The sequence below is a fragment of the Anoplolepis gracilipes genome, chromosome 12 (genome assembly GCF_047496725.1).
Source record: "Anoplolepis gracilipes chromosome 12, ASM4749672v1, whole genome shotgun sequence".
In the NCBI taxonomy this organism is placed as follows: Eukaryota; Metazoa; Arthropoda; class Insecta; order Hymenoptera; family Formicidae; genus Anoplolepis; species Anoplolepis gracilipes.
Window position 1 is genome coordinate 6,328,624 of NC_132981.1, and position 22,488 is coordinate 6,351,111.

At 33.7% G+C, this 22,488-nt stretch overlaps 1 protein-coding gene across 1 annotated transcript in view; it reads right to left on the reverse strand.

The window, feature by feature from the left end:
- Positions 1-22,488, reverse strand: part of Invadolysin (leishmanolysin-like peptidase, invadolysin) — a 251,794-nt gene that overhangs the window by 128,547 nt on the left and 100,759 nt on the right. Inside the window, exon 3 of the mRNA XM_072903972.1 lies at positions 5,549-5,649. Coding sequence (XP_072760073.1) covers positions 5,549-5,649 — 101 coding nt within the window. The remainder of the gene's footprint in view (positions 1-5,548; positions 5,650-22,488) is intronic.

Here is a 22,488-nt window from a genome sequence, read left to right on the forward strand (position 1 = left end):
ACATGAAAATATTTATGCTGCAATATTCGACGACTATATCTATAAAATAGGAGCAAACATGTGCAGTTATGGATAAACCTCCTAGATTGAGAGCTCCATTTCCAGCGGCGGTACCGATGCCGAAATTCAATAAGGCCGTATAACTGCGAACGAGCTTTTATACAACGTCACTGCGGTTCCTCTGGCATGTGGCCAAATTTTGGACGCTACATAGCGAAAATTTCGCCCGCTTTCTGTCGGACGGTCCCGCCAACTATACGATCTCCCGAGAGGAATCGTCCTACGGTCGAATAGCGACAATATCGATGGATCTCTCCTCGCCGGTTAATTCAAGCTTTTTTTTTCATTTCGCCGCGTACGGTCAACACGGGATTAATTATCGGTAACGAGGAAACGCGATTAATTACAAGAAACAAGGTGCCTCTAGGCAGGAACGGCCGAAATATGAATGTATCACAATTTACCGAAAATTGAGTGCATTTCGCTCAATTAAGTAGTTTGTACAATTACAATACATTTTTATATAAATCAATAGAAAACTTGAAATAATAAAAATAATACAGACATTGTTATCATATTGCTTATGTTAATATTATTAGTGCAAATCTTAAGAATTTAAGCAAAAATATTTACTTCCAATGTGCATCTGTGCCATATTAATACTTACACAGTGTAAATATGTTATATGAGACCTAAATACACGAGAGACTTAATTTCTCAAGCATATATTTTTGCCCACGCAGCTATTTATACAAAACAAATGTAACAGAAATTGATCGGATCAATTCGTACGTACATCCGGTCGGAATATATCCGGAAACATAAAACGCACATGCACACACATACAATTGAAAATTTCAGCTATTTGCGGATAGTCTATGCCCGCAGCGAGAGACGCGCAATACTCACAAGTGCTTTATCAATATAACATGGCCATATCGTTCTACAAAAAATATTGCCGATTGTAATCACCGCAGATATCGCTCGGTGAATCGACTCACAAATAACAAGCATGACCGAATATGAAAAACAGACGAGGAGTTAATAATCGGGATTATTAAATGAAACTGACAATGAGAAAAAGGAATGGATTTCGCGCCATCGTAATAATAAAATGGCGATTCACTGGAAATGAGAGGAACATATTTGAGCCGACGTTATATAGATTCCAATGGATAAAATGTTTCGACATATGCACATGCTACTGTATCTATTATCCAGCTGCGGTAGTTATTGCTTCCTAAATTCATCCCATGTTACGTTTGCGCAAAGGTAGAATTACATTTTTTTTTAAATCCATCCATCTCGCCGTATTTTAACTTTTGACTCACTCGTTAATTAATTTGCTGTTTGCGCTACGCGTTATTATTCCACGTTGCTCGTATAATTTGTATCCGTCCGCGAACGAATCTACTAATAGTACAGCAACAAAATAACAGAGAAATGTCATGGTAGCAAATGAGAGTTTTCAATCTGTATGATAATTCTATGTAATAGAGAATTGTTCTCGTTGTGTGTATAAATATGTAAAGTTTACATTGTGTAAACAATTTTTAAAACAAACTTTGGTGACACGTTCAACAGTTTTACATTATATACTTTGCTGTATAGTTATGCATAATGAGTGAAAATGTGATATCGCATTTATTACATTTCAAAACGGAAAAGTGAAAATCAGACGATTAAAATGTTACTATTCGCTTGGCTATTTTTGAAAAACCGCTACATGTGGTATTGCCAATGATATAGGAATGTGGTTTTATGCAATTGAATTTTTCAGAGCGAAAAAAAAGGAAAATAAAAACAGGAAGTTCAGAAAAATTATCCAATAATTTATTTAACATACCTACGTGACAAAAAAAATTTTGTTTGCTAATATCTAATATGCGTTGTATTTTATTTTTTATTTTGTTGACATACTTCACGCAATTTCTTAAAATAATTTTACAAATTATGCAGTGAGAACTAAAATTATTATGCCGCATGGATCAATGTCAACTGCAATATTTAACTTTTTAATGCAATTTTTTATTAGTCTGGAAAAAAATATGAGTTTTTATAAGAAGTTTCATGCTTTTAGCATAATAAATTCATTTAGAAATTACAGGCTTAACGATATGGATATCACTGTAATAATATCGCGATAATACGTAATGCGCAGTTCGTCGTCAATTTTCGACAAGTCTTACAAGGAAGTGGAATCGACGAGTTCTATCACGATTCAACGCTCCTCCGCGCATGCACGGATAGGATGATACTAGCGCGACATAGGTATAATAATGGTGCACAGAAAACGGTGCATAATGACATGCTGTCGCGCACCTGTGCAACGCGACGTGACCTTATCTCGCGAAAACTGGAGGTCCACGACTTTCATACAAACGCGTCGTGGTGCGTCGCGACATGCGTCACGATTGTGTCAGTCCGACTTTTGAAACTGTTCACGTATCTACATGACATGCACATCGTTGTTACAATATCTCAAAATTAAAACATTATCCTAGAGAAAAAAGAGGATACAAATGTATCCTAAAACACAAATAAAAAATGATTAAATGACTAAATAAATAATTAAAAGATGTTAATTACATTAATAACAAGAATTATCGAAATAGTTAATATGTGATACGATATAGTTTAACTCAGGTAATTCGAAAACGCTTTAAGTATCTGCTGTATCGCTGTCACATTCAGCGACGTCGTTGAAACCGTATTAAAATATTTACGCTGAAAAGTCCTTTGTGCATAGTCAAAATCTTGTTTACAGATGAATACACGTCCAAAGAACAAGATGCGCGGTTAATGCAACGTAGAAACTTACAGGAGCCGACACTCCAAAAGTTTCACCGAGTGCCATGGAGGCATTTAACAACTGCTGCGAACTTTTGCTCTCTCAAAAGTTAAAAGTTGCTTCGTCGCCCCGGTCGGCATTTTAAACTGAGTCTTATGCGAACCGCGTCATCGCCATGTGAAATGACATATTTCGGATGTTTCCAACGGTAACATCTTAGTTATTTTTATCTGAGTACGAATTGTTTCATTCCTTCGATCACTACGCTTATATTCAGTCACATTATTCGATTATCCTTCGATTATCGCGAATAAAAATTTATACAGTCATATCTTATTCCTGCGATATTCCGGCTTTTCATTATAATCTTTCTATTTCTTTGCGCAAGGCAATAATGAAAATTTGTTTTCCCGAATTCAGGATAACGAAACTTGCCAACTCGAGCGTGTGCGTACTTATTCGGATTGCACTTCCAATCCAAATAATGCAAATACGCGTATAGCGAATACAATTCACATACAGAGTAAAAACTGCGCTAAGAAGTCTTGGCAAACTCAGGGTAGTGACAGAAATCTTTACTACAATCGGAATAATGTGACAGTGTTTCCAACCGGGCTACCATGGAGAATACCGTGCATCGTTAATATATATATGCGTCAGTCTAAAGACATAATTATACGTTCACGACAAAAGGGAGAGAGAGAGAGAGAGAGAGAGAGAAAGAACATTGCCTATATACATGTCGCATCAAACTTGGGGGAACAGGGTCAATGGTCTGTGAATCGCTGGCAAGATAGGACTTGGCAATAGTCGTTTCGTAACGGTTTGCGTCGCCGCGTTGCACTTCATGACACGCCGGTACATCGACTTATCTGACGATCGCGAGAACGGAAACGTTTCTGAGATTGTACGAGATCGAAGCTGAGAGATGTTACTCGAACTCACGTTCTACGCGAGCGAGATTATTTCAGAAATTAATAGGATCGAGATGGCTGATTACAGTTACGTGACAGCGACGTAGAATTACCTCCTTCGCAATAGTAAACGAGTGCGACAATAAAAATAATTGCTTTATGAACCTCTGTAAAGACATTCGTTGTTTACGTGATGATTATTATCTTCTGAATCGAAGGAGACGATAAGATCACACAGAAATGAAAAACAGGGTAAACTTTTATTTGTTAATGATAAATCTCATAATTTTTGTTAGAAAAAACACGAAATAATAAAAAAACATTTTTATTATTTTTATTTATAGATAAAATCTCCATTGTTTAAGGAAAACATTATATTATATTGCAATCCAAGTAAAGTAGTCGTTTATTAATGTATAAGCATCGTTATGGAGTGCTAATGGTAATATCATATACCATCCTGATATTATCTCACACCAGCTACTACGGAATCGTCGTTTAGTGCAGTAACCGTATCTTTGCTTATCATGTTTCCAGCTATTATGGCCTTAACGCATTACCTTCCACAGCAACTGCGGTAGAAGACGCTAAGAGATGCGGTGGAGATTATCCGCAATGTACCTAAATTTCTAGAGTGCTATCTCTGAGAAATAACCGAGGCAAAAATATTAGAACTTTACAGAAAATAATATAAATAATAAGAATAATAACTCAAAATACGCCGTTTCGGTGTTCCATTACCGTAGCTCTTCAAGACGTTACTTGGCAATATTGAAACTCACGATGGAATTTTCGCGCTAGACAATATCTCTCTCGATTCAAGTAAATTCCTCAGAAACAGCAAACGCGATAAAATAAATGTTCGCGATATAAGCGCTTAAGAAGCGTCCTACAACATTAAGGTAATCTTTTTTCACGCGCATTAGAAGTAATGTCGGCGGCACCAATTAAAATTAGAAACTATTTTCGCAAGAGAGAGAGACGGTGAATTGTATTATTCTTTCCACGATGCGAGTAAGCGACAGGTAACCGGAGAACGTTGTACTGTAATGAAAATATTACACGATATGGTCGAGCTAATTTCTGCCACCATTTTCAAAAATTAAGCGACGAAGAAAATATTTATGGGCACTTTACTAAATTAGCTTCGCGCAAAAAAAATTCTACCGTTATATAAAATGCGTAGCGGATTAGACACACCCGTTGCAGATGTGATAACAAGATGACGTCGACAAAAAATTTAGTTATTCGAGTGAGCTTCGAATAACTACGTAGGCGGATGTAGAAAATTAATTACTACAAGGTAAAGAAATTACGAAGCGTATAAACTCATTGCATGAAAATATTACTTTTCGGAGCGGAAAACTTATTCCTCCAAGTTTTTAATCGTCCTGTATAATATGTTATGACCTAAGAAATTGAATAACTATTTTAAAGCTAAAACGTGAACTAAAAGTTACTAAAAAGTTTACACATTATTTTTGCGATGTTTTCTTGAATATTAATCTATGTTTGTTACAGAAATGTAATTTTTTAAAATTCAAAATTAAAAAAAAAAGAGATAATTATGAAAGCTTTTTCTTGTAGTTTGATATCTCTCTCGTTCCTTTTACAGTGCTAAACAGAAACATGTGAATTTCATATATAAATAAAATTACAGCTAAATATTCCTCTATTTTTAATTGTTCGCAGGAGAATGTCGTTTAAAATAATTAAAGCAATTGTCATGTTTACGAATTAAACTCGATTTGTGACTCAATATAATAGTCGATTCTAACTCTTTATAATTTTATACCTTCGACAAATCTCGTTGAATCTTGTATGCATGACTGTACTGACTCACCTAAAGACACTCTCGTCGTAAGATAACAGGATGCGAACTGGTTGACTGATGCTACGTTTTTTTACTTCGTGTGCCGGCTCAATGTGCACGCCATGGATAACCTGGAAAATAAAGATATAATTTGATTAGAATTTACGTAGATAATACTAGGAATATCGTGTACTACAATTATAATACTACAGCTGCATAGCTTATTAATAAATACGTTAATCGTAAAATAATGCAAAGCGTTATAGTTAAAATAACCCGGCAGTACCTGTCTTATAATTCTGCATTTGATGTTTAGCAGAAAATAAGTACGTACATCAATGTTGAATATACCATTATGTCTAAAAAAAATTAAATACAGAGTCATTTTCATAAGCAGCTATGATGATTTATAATATATTACAAGGAAAATTTTGATAAGTCTCATCGATTTATAGAATTATTTTCGAAAATTTATATTTACAGCTATCTTCGTATATCTTTACCTTATTTTTCAATAATTTCCCTATTTATTATTAAAAACGAGCTGTGTGTATAAAAATATACATAATATTTATAATATCACCGATACTTTATTTATGCAATATTTTTCCATTAGCAATTTTTATTAAAAGGTATAAAGAGTTTTTTTTACTGTTTGCGCAGTGTAAATAAAGCCAGTTATATTTCCGTAAAATTGCATAAAGATGCGGTATCTTGCACTTAAGAAACTCGAGGTTTAGTGTGGGTAGAATGGTCATGAATGCTCACGCTAAAGTCTATTCGTGATAATTGGTCGAAAGTTGAGCTCGTTACCGACAGATCTTAGTAGAAGATGCGCTAACTATGTTGAATCGGGCTTGGTATTATGATGCCAGCGGTGCGTAAACCTGATATGCTCTTCGGTGCTCCAGGTTGCGAATTCTACAACGAAGCGGCTGCAATCTCGCGTTCGCAGGAATAGCAGTTTGCGGCAAAGGCCGCAGCCGCGTTTACAGAGATTATAAGAGGGAAGAGACAGGTGCATAAACTAGATATAAGTTTTGGTTAACTTCACCACGACCTGAGCTTCAGTCAGAAGTTGTGAGCGATAGATTCGCGGAACCGAACGAAGATAATGAATAGAAGGAGCGTGAATGGAATTTGAACACAGCGGTATAACCGCAGTGAACTACATTGTTCGCAACACACACACACACACACACACACACACACACACACACACACACACACACACACACATACACCGAAATGTACAAATTCATAAATATAATCGACATTTTCATTATAAATATAAAAAATAAATCAAAATAAATAAATCAAAATAACAATGAGCTAATATATTACATGAATCTCAAGCTCACTGACTTTTTGATTCTACAATTGGCTATAATAAGCTAGAAAAACAAATTTATCAGTTTAATATGTCAATTGAATTTAATTTAAGTCACTAATTCGTATAGCTCGGATTCGCCAATCTGTAATGAGTTTCGCCGCAGGAAGGATTTGGCTTGCGGACAGGCCCGACACTTCGTTTAATAGAGCTTCGTGTAATCGAGAAAGGTCGCAATGGGCAGCGTGCTTGTTAGAAATGCAATTATGCGAAGATCCACGTTAAGTTTTAATCCGATCCACTTTTATACTTGCGGAGAGTTCCTCGTCCTGCGCGGAAAGCTTCTTAGTGATAATGCGATATCTTAAGAGGATAGGAGTGGCATTAACTGCGCCAGCCAAGGAGCACGAAGAGGACCACGAAGACCGGATCGAAGGTCGAAGTTAACGTGCAATAGCGCTAGAATATCACGTATATAGAAGATAACGGTAGCTAAACCACGCGCGCACTCCGTCGTAATTTACAAACCACTCTAGCGAGTAGTGCTCTCTTAATTATCAAACTTTAGACCGTTCCTAATTTCCATCCTTATACCCACGGTCTATCCGGTATAATACGCGAAAGGACGCGCGTGCCAACGTACACTTCTCAACCCGGCGAAGTATCTTTAGCTTTTATAAAATTCTACACTGAAACGTTTAATTGCGTATAATATTAATAATTTACTTGCTATTATTCAGCAAGGAAGCATAAGATATGATAACGCATTATAAAATATTAAATTAATTATAAATAATAGAATATAATATGAAACATTAATCAAGCGATTCAAATATATAATATAATATATAAACTTATGTGGTAACTGATCCAGAGCTAATATACTAAAGAGAAAAATTTTATACATATGATACCTTTATAACACCTTTATCATATTATCTAATTTAATCATCTGGCGAATGGAAAGGAAAAAAGAAACAAGATTAAAAAATTGAATGGAACCTACTAATGAAAAACAAAACAATGGAGAGCTATAAATTTTCTGAAGGAAAATTTCTTATAAGTGTCACATCCATCTAGATTATTAACCTTAATTCAACAGTAGCCAGAATAGGCGACATTAAGATGATTTCCACAGAGAATCGATATCTCTTCCACAGTCATGTCCACTGGTCGCACAGGGATAATAATGATAGAGGCAGTATTAGCAAACTGCACGAAGCAATATTATTAAAGTAGGTACAACAGTCTGAGAGATAATCATTCTTAAATATCCAAAAATAAGAATAAACGTGAAACAACAAGCATTTACTTTTTAAATTGAAAAAATGCAATTTATTAAATTGCGTTTAAAATTATGCATATAAAAAATTGTATTCTTTTAAATTTAAAGGCAAATACTTGATTTGACATTTACTATCTGATAAGAATATCTACTAATCTTTTTCTTTTTTTTTTTTTTTTTTTTTATAATAATATATCGATTATATATTGATCATAAAGACATTAAAAAAATTGATTAATTATAAATATCTTTGTTTAAATTCATTCACACTTCTCAAAGAAAAAAACTTTCTATTACTTTTGAAAGAAAAGAAAAGCATCTACTCTGTTTATTTATTTATTATTTTTTCTAATTAACTTGAGTATAATTACATTTTATTATATTTTATTATATTTATATTTATTATATTTACATTTATTTTATTTGTATTTCGAGAATAAAATTATGTTATATAGATGTAAAAAAGCATGAAATGTATAATAAAATTATGTATATTACTAATTGTGAAAGTTTATATTTACGCAAGAATGGCGAATGAAATTTCAATAATATTTCCATTACACATGGCGGTATTTTCTTCTCCGGATGAGAAAGTGCCTCGATGCACTTCGATTTATCATATATCTACGCGTCGAAATAGGGGCCAGGGAATGAAAAGATCGTGGAAACTGGGCAGGTGGGCAATTTCCGTGGTAGCTGTCTACCGTGATATACCCATCCCTTTCCAGTCGTACCGCATTTACACGCGGTGCGATGAAAATTTTGTGTTTCCTACATGTCCCTGCACTTTTGTAACATTTTTATGTTTGTCCTTCTCTACGCGCCGAAATAGAAATGCAAATAGCCTAAAATCGATTGTTCGTACGTTGCCTCGAGGCTTACAATTCTGACACGTAGCATCAAATGACGAGGAATAAATTGTTGATTATTACCGTTCGTGAATCGATCCGAATCCGCATCGTCTATTTCACAATGCCATCACTATTCCATTTTGATGCATTTACATGATGCATAATTTAATTTCGTTCATCCATTCTCTAGTTTTTATTTAATGTTTCGATCGTTCTAAAATTTAATTTTTTATGTGTGATAATATAGAAAGACCACGCTGATATAATACAAAAAAAAAACAAAAATAATTTAAAAGAATTATAAATTATAAATTCGTACAAGAAATCTTATAACATATTATATTAATGTAAAAGTACAATCAATGATTTTTATTAATGACTTAGTTCATACTCTATGTTTAAGTTTAAACATAGCTGTTTGAAAAGAGCTCAAACTGAGATCGTCAATTATGAACGAATTTTCGAAACAATCTGTTTCCGAAAACTGGCGTAATGTAATGCAGTTTCTCAAGTAGTGCGAGTCGCTCGGTTGCCTATCCAACCAGCGAGGTTGGAGAATCAAGGAGATTGATCTACGGCGGAAGTTGGGCGCGTGAATTTGAGGACATTATCTGATCGCATGGAAAAAGTAATTTATGGGAGTAGTTTAGCCGCTTGCGATAAAACAAATTCCTTCCTGGAAGAATGAACCGAAGAACGCGAGCAAATTCTCGAGATTCCCAGGACCCTTTATTCCGAGGTCCGTCTTAGGTTCGAATAGCTTTAATTAACTGAATGTAGTTTTCAAGTATTAGTGATTGATCGCATTGTTTCTATAAATGGAGCATGCTAAATTAAATTCTCTGCCGCTTTAATAATATAGTTACACGGGCAGAATAAAAATATATAAAGCTTATATTAAATTAACGTTAAATTAATGTATATTTAAAATTTTGATATAATTTATAAAGTTCTAATTTCTTCCTCGAAAAGTTTTAATATGTTCCAAAAAGATATAAAAAATAAGCATCCAAATATGAAATACTAGTTTCACATTTTTATTATATAAACAAATAATAACTTCTTTATTTCAATCAAAATCAATGAATTTTAATACTATTTAATATGACTTTTAAAATGATATCCAAGATTAAAAAAAAATATATTAGAATACTCTTAAGTCTCTCTTAAGTATGGGAATATGGAAAGAATGAAAAATCTGTCGAGAAATCCAATGTGATTCAAATACGAATTGAATAATAATAAAGGTGCAAAATCGACATGGTTTTGCGAAACGTTTAACGAAAATTCACGATTTGTTTTTCCTGACAAGCGCGGAAGGAGAGAAAGGAAAATAGCCAAAGTTTGCCTACCAAGAAACAATGCTGGTCTTCGTCAATTAACGAAACGTGCGAGTGAGAGATTAAATGAGCTCTGTTATTTTATCATTTGTAACTAGTTGTTCTCAAACTGCCAGGGTCCTTGCCCGTCGCACCAACTTCCTCTTCCGTTTATTCTGATTGTCAGAAGACAGTCCCTGAACTTTGAAAACACGTTGGAGAATAGCTTTTGTGCTGCACCGTCGACAGCGAGATAAACTTCGTCGTCTATATCTCAATGTGCGTCTTTGCAACGATAAAATTCCATCCTGCTCAAATTCATTATCGCTAACAAGGAATTAACATCAGATTCATATTTCGAATTAATTGATAAGCGTAAGAAACTAAACATTTTTTAACGAAACTATTCAACTAACGAGATAGGGATAAAAATCCTGACTCAACATCGAGGCGAGTTAATGTCCTTGCTGGAGAAAACTCCTTTCGACAGAGGTGGAACACTGAAAATAGGGGAAAAGACACGTCCGTTCGAAATGAGATTTAAGGGGATCGCGGGGAAAGGCGGAAAATCCTATTTCTCTGCCGCGCGCAGGCTCGGCAAAAGGTTCCTCGTACAATGGAGAGCGGTTACGGCGACAGAGAGTTTGAAACCGGACTAATTGTTGTCCGAGACGAGGTAATTCCCCCGCTTGACGCCACGGCAGAAATCCCGTAATTGCGATCCACTTCACTTTTTCACCATCTCCCCGCCTTCGCGTGACGACAAATCGAATAAGCCGACTTCCATCAGTCATCATCAGGCCTGTCCGATATCGGATAATACCAGACGCCAGACAAGACGTGCAAGTACGCGGAATTATGCGCTCTCGAGTTTCTGTCATGATCATAATGCTGTGCAGTGGGGACCTGTCCGAAACACCGCAAGCATTATTGCGGCCATGCCACGGCGCGAATCGAAGCGGAACATGCTAGTCGGCGTAATACATCAATTTCGCTTTTACATTGCGCGAACAGCACTTAAGTCGGAAAATATACGTCATATGATATCGCGGCCGCGTTGAAATACGTGTTCGGTAGTTTTGGATGTCACTTGATACGGCATATCTGAAAACGAATCTCTAGAGTTTATTGTTGTGAAATACGATTGACGTATCTCTCGTGTTACCTATTTTAATCATGTATTTCGCAGAGTGCAGTGAAAAGCGTAAAGCTTTACATTCGATGTGTTTGGGGTGTACCATTGAAAAGAAATGGGAAATATATATCATGGAAATTAGAAACAAAAAATACAGGGAGCGCATTGCGATTTACGCGGTACAATTATCGATCATTCCGAGTTTTCCAATTGCAAAATGTAATTCTGATAAAATAAAAGACATCTTTGGGAAACTTTCGCACGGTTTAAGATTAAAAGTTCTATTCTTTTAAATGAAAAGACAGGCGCACAAAGTACAATTATCTCATTGAAATAAAGTCAAGCTAAAGAAAAACGGAAAAAGTACAAAACATGTATTTGTAGAGTTTCTTTTAAAGTAAAGGATAAACTTGACTAGAAAAATTGAAACATTTCAAGTTCCATAATTTATAGGTAGTATAAATATGATAGATTTTTTAACATTGTAAAAAAAGTAATAAAAATAATTAAATAATATATATATATACTTTCTATAAAAAGATCTTTTACCGCATCAAAACTTTTAGGATTGCGCATATGTAACGGTTACAAACTCGTTAAAATTACTGAATTGGTCAAAGTTTAATTTAATCTTTCAACGTCAAGAGAGTTAAAAAAGAGTCTATAAATATTCATCAATATGTGTGTCATTAGTGTGTGTAAAACTGGCAACTTATTTCATAGAAACAAATTTATCGTTGAAAGTTTTGATTTTATTTTTAATAATTCTAAAATTCTTGATAAATTAAACAAATAATTCTGACCATTAAACTAAAAAAATGGCTCGAAACAAACTTAAACGCCAAAAATTTACGTTGCATCTTACTTTATGCCCCAATGATTTTTTAGCATTAATTAATATTCTTATAACTTTTATGCATAAAACTATTTGTAAAACTATTGTTGAACTCTCAAGCGCTTAAAATCTGACAAGAAATGCTATATAAAAAAATCATAGGAGAACAAGATAAAATATGCAGAGTAAACTTGGCTTCTCAGTTTGTCCCGAGATATTTGTTTAATGATCAAAACTATTTGTTTAATCTATCAAGAATTCTAGAACTATTAAAAATAAAATTAAACTGTCAACTGTTGAATTTTCCCAAAGTGAGATACCAGTTTTAGCTACATTGTACAAAAGTAGAACAAATTAGTCGTAAATATTGTAAAATTCCGTTATAAAAACAAAGTGCCTTCAATGTTTTCCATCTCTCGTTTCTGCATAAGCTCGGTAAAAATTTGAGCACGCATTTGGGAAGTGTAAGCACTTTTAGATACTACGTGTACGTAGAAACGATTGCTTGTACGTGGAATCTTTTACCATTGGGAATACGAAAGGAAAGATGTCGTTTCGGAGTCCCCCTTGCACCGTTGCCTGCAAAACGTGGGTATCATGTAAAAGCATTTCTAGCGAAACCAGACTCTTCCTATTCGTAGCTTATTTAAGAATCGCGAGGTTGTTCGATTGAATATTTCGTGTTCGAAAAAAAAAAAGAGTATCGCGAGTATCTTCTAAATTTCACACGAGTAATCAGGTTTTCAAAGTCAGCAAACCGCGCATTACCATTGTGGCGCGGTTACATTCACGATTTTTGGATTAACGGGGATTGGAAATACTGAATTCCCATATAACCACAGATAAATGGCTATTGCATTTTGTACAGCTCCTTCATGAATATGCAACTGCATTGTGTTATCTACAGAATTATAGCTAGCAATTTCTATAGCCACGCAAAATGGGTTATCTTGATAGGATATTGCTTGCCAAAGATATCGATAAGTAATATGAATATATTTAAACATAGTACGCATTTGCTGTTTATGCGAACTTATTACTTTGCATTATACACAAAAATAATAAAAAAAGATATATAATTTTATATTATAATTAATTTTCATATATAAAATATATAAAGTATATTTAGTACATAAAGTTATTAAATAAACTTATTAAATAAAATTATTCGTATTATCATGAAACGGCGTATCAGTATATGAGAAATATCAATATTCTAGCATTGCGCAAAGTATTAAACTTTTTGGCGAAATTACGCGTACATAGTATACCCGAAACGGTACGTTTGAGCAATTGAAACGCCACTTAAGGAACCATTACCGCAAACTTGTTTCCACCATCTCGCTTAAATGCAAAATCATTAGAGCAGAGGTTTTCAGCTTTTACTCGAGCGACAGTAGTTACAAAACAATGTGCGAGCAGCTAAAGGTCTATTTATGTTACACAACTTTCGTTGAAAATGTCGCTACAGCATCGACATTTAAAGGCCCTCTTTTTTTACTGTATTAATAATTAAATAAATAAAAAAATAAAAATTTAAATAAATGTCTAGACTGTTAATATATTTTGCTTCAAAAAAATTAATTTTAAAAGCATAGAGGTACGTCTTATATATTTATGTGCAAAAAGTATTCAATAAATTACAAAACACACTCCCTTTTGCTAAAAATAAATTTTATATGTATTTAATAATATTTATTTATTTATTGATAAAAATTAATTTACATAATTTATATAATTATTAAATATATATTTAGTAATTTAAATAAACATATTTTTTGTGTTTTAATAAAGTTATCCGTCTCTCATAAATAATGTTTATGTAGATACGGCGTAAAAAGAATATCCGGAAGTTTCGATAGAAACTGAATTACATATACCATCGCCTGACATTAACATGATTTCGATATCCATTATAGTAGCGTGTAAGGGAAAAAAGGGTAGCTCGCTTTCGCGATAATATCGTAGCGCGTATGACTAGGGTTCGTTGCACTCACGTGTCTCATATTTCCTGTCGTACAGAGTTTTTTCAGCACATCACACTAAAAAATCGCATAGTTAAGTAATCGCTTGGTTAAAGTAATAGGAAACTGTATGTTGCTTCTGTCCTTTTATAGGTATTCTCTCTTTTTAATATTATCATTTTGTAACACATGTACCGCATTAAAATGTATTCGAGAGAGAAATAAAGTTATTTAATTATGTAAGACCATTTTTAGCCACGTATAATTATATCCGAAACTTGACGCATAGTTGTGTACACGCCCATATGCGCGTTTCTATATTTCTCCTCGGGTAGCAGTTTTTAAACAAACACTAATAATAGACGAAATGTAATAACGATAGGTACACATGCTCTGAAATTAATTCCAAAAAAATTGCGCTTTAATCATTACAAACAAAATGTATGCATTTAGCCGTAGTAATATATAATCTTCCCATTTAAAAAAGAGCTTTTCTGCAGAAAAGCATGAGCGTAGCAAAAAATGAGGAAAATCTAATTAAAGTACGGGAAATCAAATACACAGCGGAGAGACGGTCGACCATTTTGCTTCGCTGTGTATTCCCCGGTTTCACATTTAACATACTGACACAAAGCATGGGTCCGAGGTTAAATGCAAGATCTCGTGCACGCATACGAATGCGAAATGCAAGCGCTACGCTCATCGAAATGATATCGGTTTCGAAATGGATGCGCACATACACGCAACCAATTCGAATGCTCGAGTTACATTCAGAAAGATCGAATGACATTTCGTGGCGCGATAACAACCGCTAATAGCATATTCGTGAAGCGAATTCGCTCTGACGTATTTACTATCCTTGGTGCTCACCGAATGCAAGACGTCGCTCTCTAGATCTTATATGCGAATTGATTCCGCAGGCACTTCGGTTACGTTTATTACCCTCGATAGTACTGCATGCGGATATCTCTCGCATTCATGATCAGATACGTGCACGATGCCTTATCTGACACAAAGCCACGCACATGAATACGGGAGAGCGCGCGACGGTTAAACGTCTAACACACCGTAGTGTGATCAACTGTGTTTTCGACCTTACGTACCTGCAAACATGCATAATGCACGAATGGCATGAACGTGTGATGCATAATACGACGAGAAAGAGAGGCACGAACTTAAGGGTGAGTCAACTTGATTTTTATATAGAATTCATTTCATCTTCAGTTGCAGCACGAATCTTTTTCCAGGGTTAAATTTAATATATAATTATGTAACACCTTTTTATTTCGGAAGACGAATTTAATACGTTTTCTGTGATTTTACGAGAGACGTGCAATTTTTACGTTACGATTGCATTATAATCGAGGCGAGGCGACAACAAACATAAATATCTACTTTCCGCGATCGTGTTTCACAGAAAACTTTTCTCTCCGCCTTATATCTTATATATTCTATTATATACAGATACACAAACACACACACACACACACACACACACACACACACACACACACACACACACACACACACACACACACACACACACACACACACATAATTTAATGTATACTATAAAAATGATGCGAGAGAATACACTTTAGTATATATTTCAAAGTAAAAGAGAGTAATGCAACAAGATAGGTTTATATAAAAAAATGAGATTCTTATAAAAGACAAAATAATAATACAAAAATAAAATCTTGTCAAGAAGAGCTTTGACAGAAGAGCTGCTTTATATCACGTTTCACGCTTAATTTATAGTTTCGTAAAAGCGAGCATAAAGACAATCCGATAGAAAGCGAGAGTTCTTTATGCTCGGTCAGCGCACTGCACGATTGTTTCTGTCGGTAAATAATACGTGCAACAGCCGTGTCTACGTCAAGGCAAGCTAATTAGTCGAGCGTATAGCTGAATCGACTATAGACATGAAGGGACCTTGCTCACGTCGGGAATCCATTATGCAAGACATTGCAACCGGCACTAACGAACTAATTTGCTGCGCGTCGCATAAAATGGAAGAGACATAAAGATAGGATAAAGGAGGACACGGACGCGTACATATCCCTACTATAAGTGTGCAGTTATTAGATTTCGCGCGACAGGATAGACTGGAGTAAAGTTAATTAGATCGGTAGGTTAAGAAGAGATCCATTTTGGAAAACATTATTAAGAACCGTGTTAATGTCTACGTGAACAATCCTGAATTATGTCTTCGAATGCGAGAAAATAGTATTTGTGAATAATTTCTATATAATTTATGCCCATATCTCGACAAAACTAATTTAGTTTGACAATGCAGACTTATAACTGTACCATAAACATTAAAAGATAATTATATGTGAGAATAGTACAATAATTGTATTAAATGCAATTTTGAGAAATCTATTCGTTTTTATATTTCAAAAAAATTAGAGATAAAGGTATTGTCGTAGTGTATCCGTGTGTAAAATTATATATTTTTATCAGAAGCAATTAATATCTATCTATAATATGTATTAGATGATAAAAAAAATTTTAATAACGTCTTAATTTTCAGAAATTTGAGTTTGAAATTAACGATAACAATAAGAATTTTTCGCATTATAATAATAAAATTAGTTTTCACTAGCCTTAATATTTTTATCGTTTGAAAATTTCTGTCATTTGGTTAATCCCGCTCTTATTGCTTAGAGAAAATTTCCAGACGCTCACGTCGCAGCGAATTCGTAGCAATTTGTGCAACGTGAGCCCTAAATAAATTTCGCGTCGTGGGGCTTTGTGTTCTGACACGACAGGGAATTCCCGCGTGCATGTGAGTATGTAAGTGTATATATGCTCCTAGAGAATGTTACAAGGTATTTCGGGCAGATGCTCTTTCGGTCTAGCTGCGTCCTTCCCACGAGCTTCAGAGTCGAACTCGGAATGATCTTCAGTAAGCCGAGATCTATACCCCAGTCCATTCAATTTGCAAAAATCTTAGTCAATTTGATAACTCAATAATTCAATGTTTACCTACAAAGTATTTTTTTTTATATGTATATAATAAAAATAATTTTTTTTTTAATGTAAATATTGCGAATTGATTGAAAAACTAGAAAAATCATATAAAAAAATTTTACAGAGTTGAGAAACACAAACATTAATTTTCAAATATCAATAGCCTCTGCACATTGTGAATTAAGCCTATGTCATATAATTGTTAAATAACAACCTGCGTGTTCTATCTGACATATACATTTATGTGCTTAAACATCAATCAATGGATAATTTAAAAAAATAAGAAAGATATTCAAGAGAAAATTTCTTTGTCACTACAAGTACAAGTATTAGCGACATAAAATTTATAAAAATTTCCGATGTAATAATGATATCGATATACACGCGCACACGTGTGTTATATATACGTATATATGTATATAAACGATACACACACTCTATATCGTCGTTCATATGTATATAGCGTATATTAAACCACCACTCGACAATCTAGTCACCACCTCCGCCTCCTTCAACTTGGCACAATGTGATCTACACGTAGCAATATTGCACCACATGCCGTGAATTCTCTCAGAGCCATTTCGCCTAATCGAGACGGCGGTACCATGCGCCACTCGTGCTTACGATCGTCGAAGTAGCCTCGTAGCTAGCTAGTGACCGTTAAAAGGTAGACGACGGGATGAAGGGTATTTGTACAGGCAACCTCATGTTGCCGCCGCAACGCAGTAAATGAAATTGGCAAAGAAAAAATCACTCACCCGAAAGGCAGTTGTCAATAAGGATGATATAGATGATGTTTAATTATAACAATATATAGTTGTGCCAAATTATATATGTATGTACCATATATAATCAAATTTAACGACCTCTATTTCTGCATAAACATCATATACGTCAATTATAAAAAGATTCACAAGCGTCATAACATGATCACGAATTTTATTCGGCAAAGTTTTATTGTTCAGAAAACAGAACACGTATTAGAACGAAAAATACTTAATTCATGATAAATGTTACTTCTACATTACTTCCCAGGTAGCACATATTCGTTTTACAAATGTTTTCTAAACATATCTTTTCGTATTAGATACGTTTAGAAAACGTTTATAAAACGAACAGTGCTACCTGGATTAGTTTACACCTTAGGTGTTTGGAAAATATCGTAGTTTCACTATATATACATGCCACTTTAGCAGGTAAATTTTATAGATGTTTACTTTGATTTGATTCAAGGAAACATATATATTTAAAGTAAAATTATTAATGAAATTTCAATATTCAAATAATGTAATGCTAGATATAAATAATACCTATAATATTAATAAACTTGATGAAAAACTTAGTTTTCAATCTGTTTATAAGCATTTTATTTAATTTTTAATTTTACTTGCATATTATAAGTTGCGAATCATAAGATTTAAAACAAAAATATTATAAAGTTTTTAATGTGTATGATTCTATTATTATTGAATTTAAAAACGTTATATGTAAAAAATAGTATATTTCCTCAATTTTTATCTCAGATAGATACACGCATAAAAATTTAATCTTTTAGGTACGCTTTCAGAGCAAGAACCTGATATACTATGAAAAGCTCTTATATTGATCGTGTCTCTTCGACCTTGGCCAATCCTATAATTCATCAATTGTATACGACCATAATCCTCTTACTAATTCGCCGCATATATTACAGGTTAGAATTGCGTAATCCAGGACCCTCGGATTGACAAAGATTATATCAGCGCATGCAAGTATTTTTACGTCGGTAATAGGTGTCAGCTCAATCAGTATACGAGACGATAGATTATTCGATAATTGATAGGCGCCGTTACTCATAGGATATGTCACATATATCAATAAATATTTTTTTTTAACAAATATGAATGTACGTGTAATATAAAAACTGATAAATGAATATTGTCGACAATGATCGATGTACATATACGACATTCGTTCATTTAAATTAACAGGATTGTAGAAAAGTTAATTTAATGAACAATAATAGGATGACGGTCATCGGTCAATAACCCTGACGATGCATCCTATGTTAAGTTAGAGAGTTAATCAAACGTTAGGCTAGTACCATAAATTTCTCTCTGGCCAGCGTGGAAAACAAAATTTATGACCTCACGTAGATCGATCGCCTGTCTCGAGACCAAATGGAGTCTGAAATTCTTCCGCAGCCGACTGAAAAAACAAGATTTACGATAATTGGATTTTGTAATTCCATCGCTCTTGATTTTAAACTGAAATCCAAAATTTCTTCGAAACAAATCTGATTTGCAGTAATTAAGTCTCGCAATTCAATGACTTTAAATGAGAATCCAATAAATTTATTTAAATATATATTTTAGTTTCAAAAATATAAACTGCGATAGTCAATTTTAAGTAGAATTAAGTGCGCCACAAGAAATAAAATAAAACGTCACTACACATGTTAACTTTCAAATTAAAATAAATATGAATATCTAAAAAAAATCTATAAAAAATTCAATTCAATACTATTTCTCTCGTGAAATATATTTCTATTATTCGTTGTATTAAAAATATCGAAAAGAGACAGCTCTGTGACAAAAAAGAGAACGTGTTTTGGAAACCTTAGACTTGTTTTTTTAAACGTTACGGGACGTGTCAATAATCTGTGGCGCCTTCGAATAGAATAAATTTCAAATTCACATATAAAAATGTGCGCATCAAGAGCCGGGAAAAATGGCGACCATCAGAGATACGAACGCTTCAACCAATTCCACGAAACCGCAGCGAATCCTCTTTCTCACTAAAGTCGATTTCAACCGAGAAACCTATCTCCTATCTTTTTGAATATGCGATGCATCTCCGATATTACGAGTCTTTGCTCATCCGGTTCGCGGCTGACTTGACGTTGTTTATACTATGAATTATGTATAAGTAGTTTATAGTTTCATCTCTCTCTCTCCCTTTCACACATACCCAACGCAACGGTAAAAAGCTCTACGACCGCATTATTTCAAGATCTGCGATGAAATGCACTTTCGCGAAGCAGTCTTGCGTCATACTCAACGGTTAAAGCCCACCTGAGTCCCGAAATACAGTTATCAACGCAGATGTGATATCTTCTGCCAAAAGGATAGAAGTAGCTGACAAAAAACAATTCGCTTTTTGAACTCTTCGTTATTGAATTGTGTCGATCAATTCATTCAATCTTACAAAAGTTATAATTCTTTAATATGATTTATGTGAATATTAAAGCTAATGTAACTATTATAACAAGCATACATTTTTCATAAATTTTTTGCAATTTGTATTCATAATAATAGTTCTAATAATTCTGATGTAAATAGGTCAAAATGCAATAATTATTAGAAAGCATCTTCTTGCTCTTAATAATGTATACGTTGATCGCAAAAATGACACGCTACTAAACTTTTTATCGTGACAGTTAATCTCTATTAGACTAAAGGTTAATGTTCCTTGAAGATATCATTCTTGCAAAATGATCGTAGCATCTGCATTATTAACCATTCTTTTCTCTCTTTTTTTTTCTGCTTGTCAGATATTTTCATAAAATGCTAACCATAAAATATCAAAATTTATTATTTAATTTTTCTCTACCTCATAAATTGATTTGTAGAAAAATAAATTTGTTTGTATCTACATAACATATATAACATATTAACAGTATATGTAATATATTGGAAACCTTATCTACATAATTAATTTCTTTATTTGCCTGTGTGACATTTTATAATTTATGTATATATCATAATATATAAAAATGTCACGTAGGTATATAAAAAAATTAATTAGATAAATAAAGTTTAAAATCAATAATAAGCACCGTAGAGTTCAACGCAAATATTAACAATATACAATAGAATAATATATAAATTTTTCAAAGATATTTCGCGAACGTTAAAACTATCGATAATTACAATAGTTATGTTAATCTATATTAGAATTTATTGAACAATTTTGTCATCGTAAGTAACACATTGACAGAGCAAAGAAGACAATACTAATAAATCAAACATGACTGCAAGTTTAACATCATTCGCGTTTATTGGATAAATGTCAGTACATCGAAAACCTTTTATCTCCATTACCGTGATAGTTGACGTTTCTATAGGATATCGATCTAAACGAGAATCGAGGTAGTTATAAGGTCACCAAACTCGAAATTTGTACAGTACCTAACACTTTCGTTTGGTTGATCGTGGTTGATTACAACCACGGAGGCGAAAACATTACATGTAATGTCGTCCGCATGTCTAACATGCACGCACCTTTGCGTGCGTGAATTTACACGAACCACATATTTATATTCACAATTGTTCTCGTAATACGATATATACGAAATGCTACATACACACACAATATTGGAAACAAATATCAAGTTAACGTATTTTCATATCATATTATTACCTAAATTTCTAATTAATACTAATATTGATTCTAATATTAATATTAATATTAATTATGACACAATTTATTATGACACAAATTGCAAAAAACATCGTTCACTGATTATCTCGATAAATGAAAATAACACAACAAGTTACGATGTAAAACATTTAAATTCTAGTAATTTTTGTGTTTATTCCGATTCGAGTGCAACTTGCAAAAGGATTTTCGAATAAAATCCATGTCCATTTATTGTGATTTTAATTGTAATCATGATTTCAGACAAAATACAAATTAAAAATGTACGTTTCTAAAAACGAGTTTTATAAATGCTTATTTATTTTACGAGAAAATGGGAGGACAAATTTTATATCATAAAATTATAGAACGAAACGGAGTAAATATATTTTACAAATACAGCGCCTTCCCCCTGTTTATATTCTACTATTCCACAATTTTTGCTCCTATTGCGAGACCTTCAAATGACGGAATACGACTTGCATGGTGCCAAGCGTGGCAATCGATGCTCAGGCACGTCCGCCGGACCCAAACCACCTCAATCTGGCTGGCAGTCGCCAACCTGACCAAACAACAGTCTCCAGGTCCCGTATAAATTAAAGCAATTTGCATGTCACGCGCGCTCACGGGTTCCAGACACGAAATTTGGCACGGTAGAAACGGCCAAGACCGAATGTCGTTAGTCGAACAATCTAGCCATTTCTGCCGTCTGGTCTCGCTCACGCACGACGATATTGCTCGAAATTTCCAGCTACGAATAGAACATGAAAATAGAAATTAAATGCATGTGATGCATCGTATAATAAATCTCTTTACTTATAAATCCATCAGTTAAACAATTTGCATAAAACAATCTCTAATGATTTTGATGTCTGAT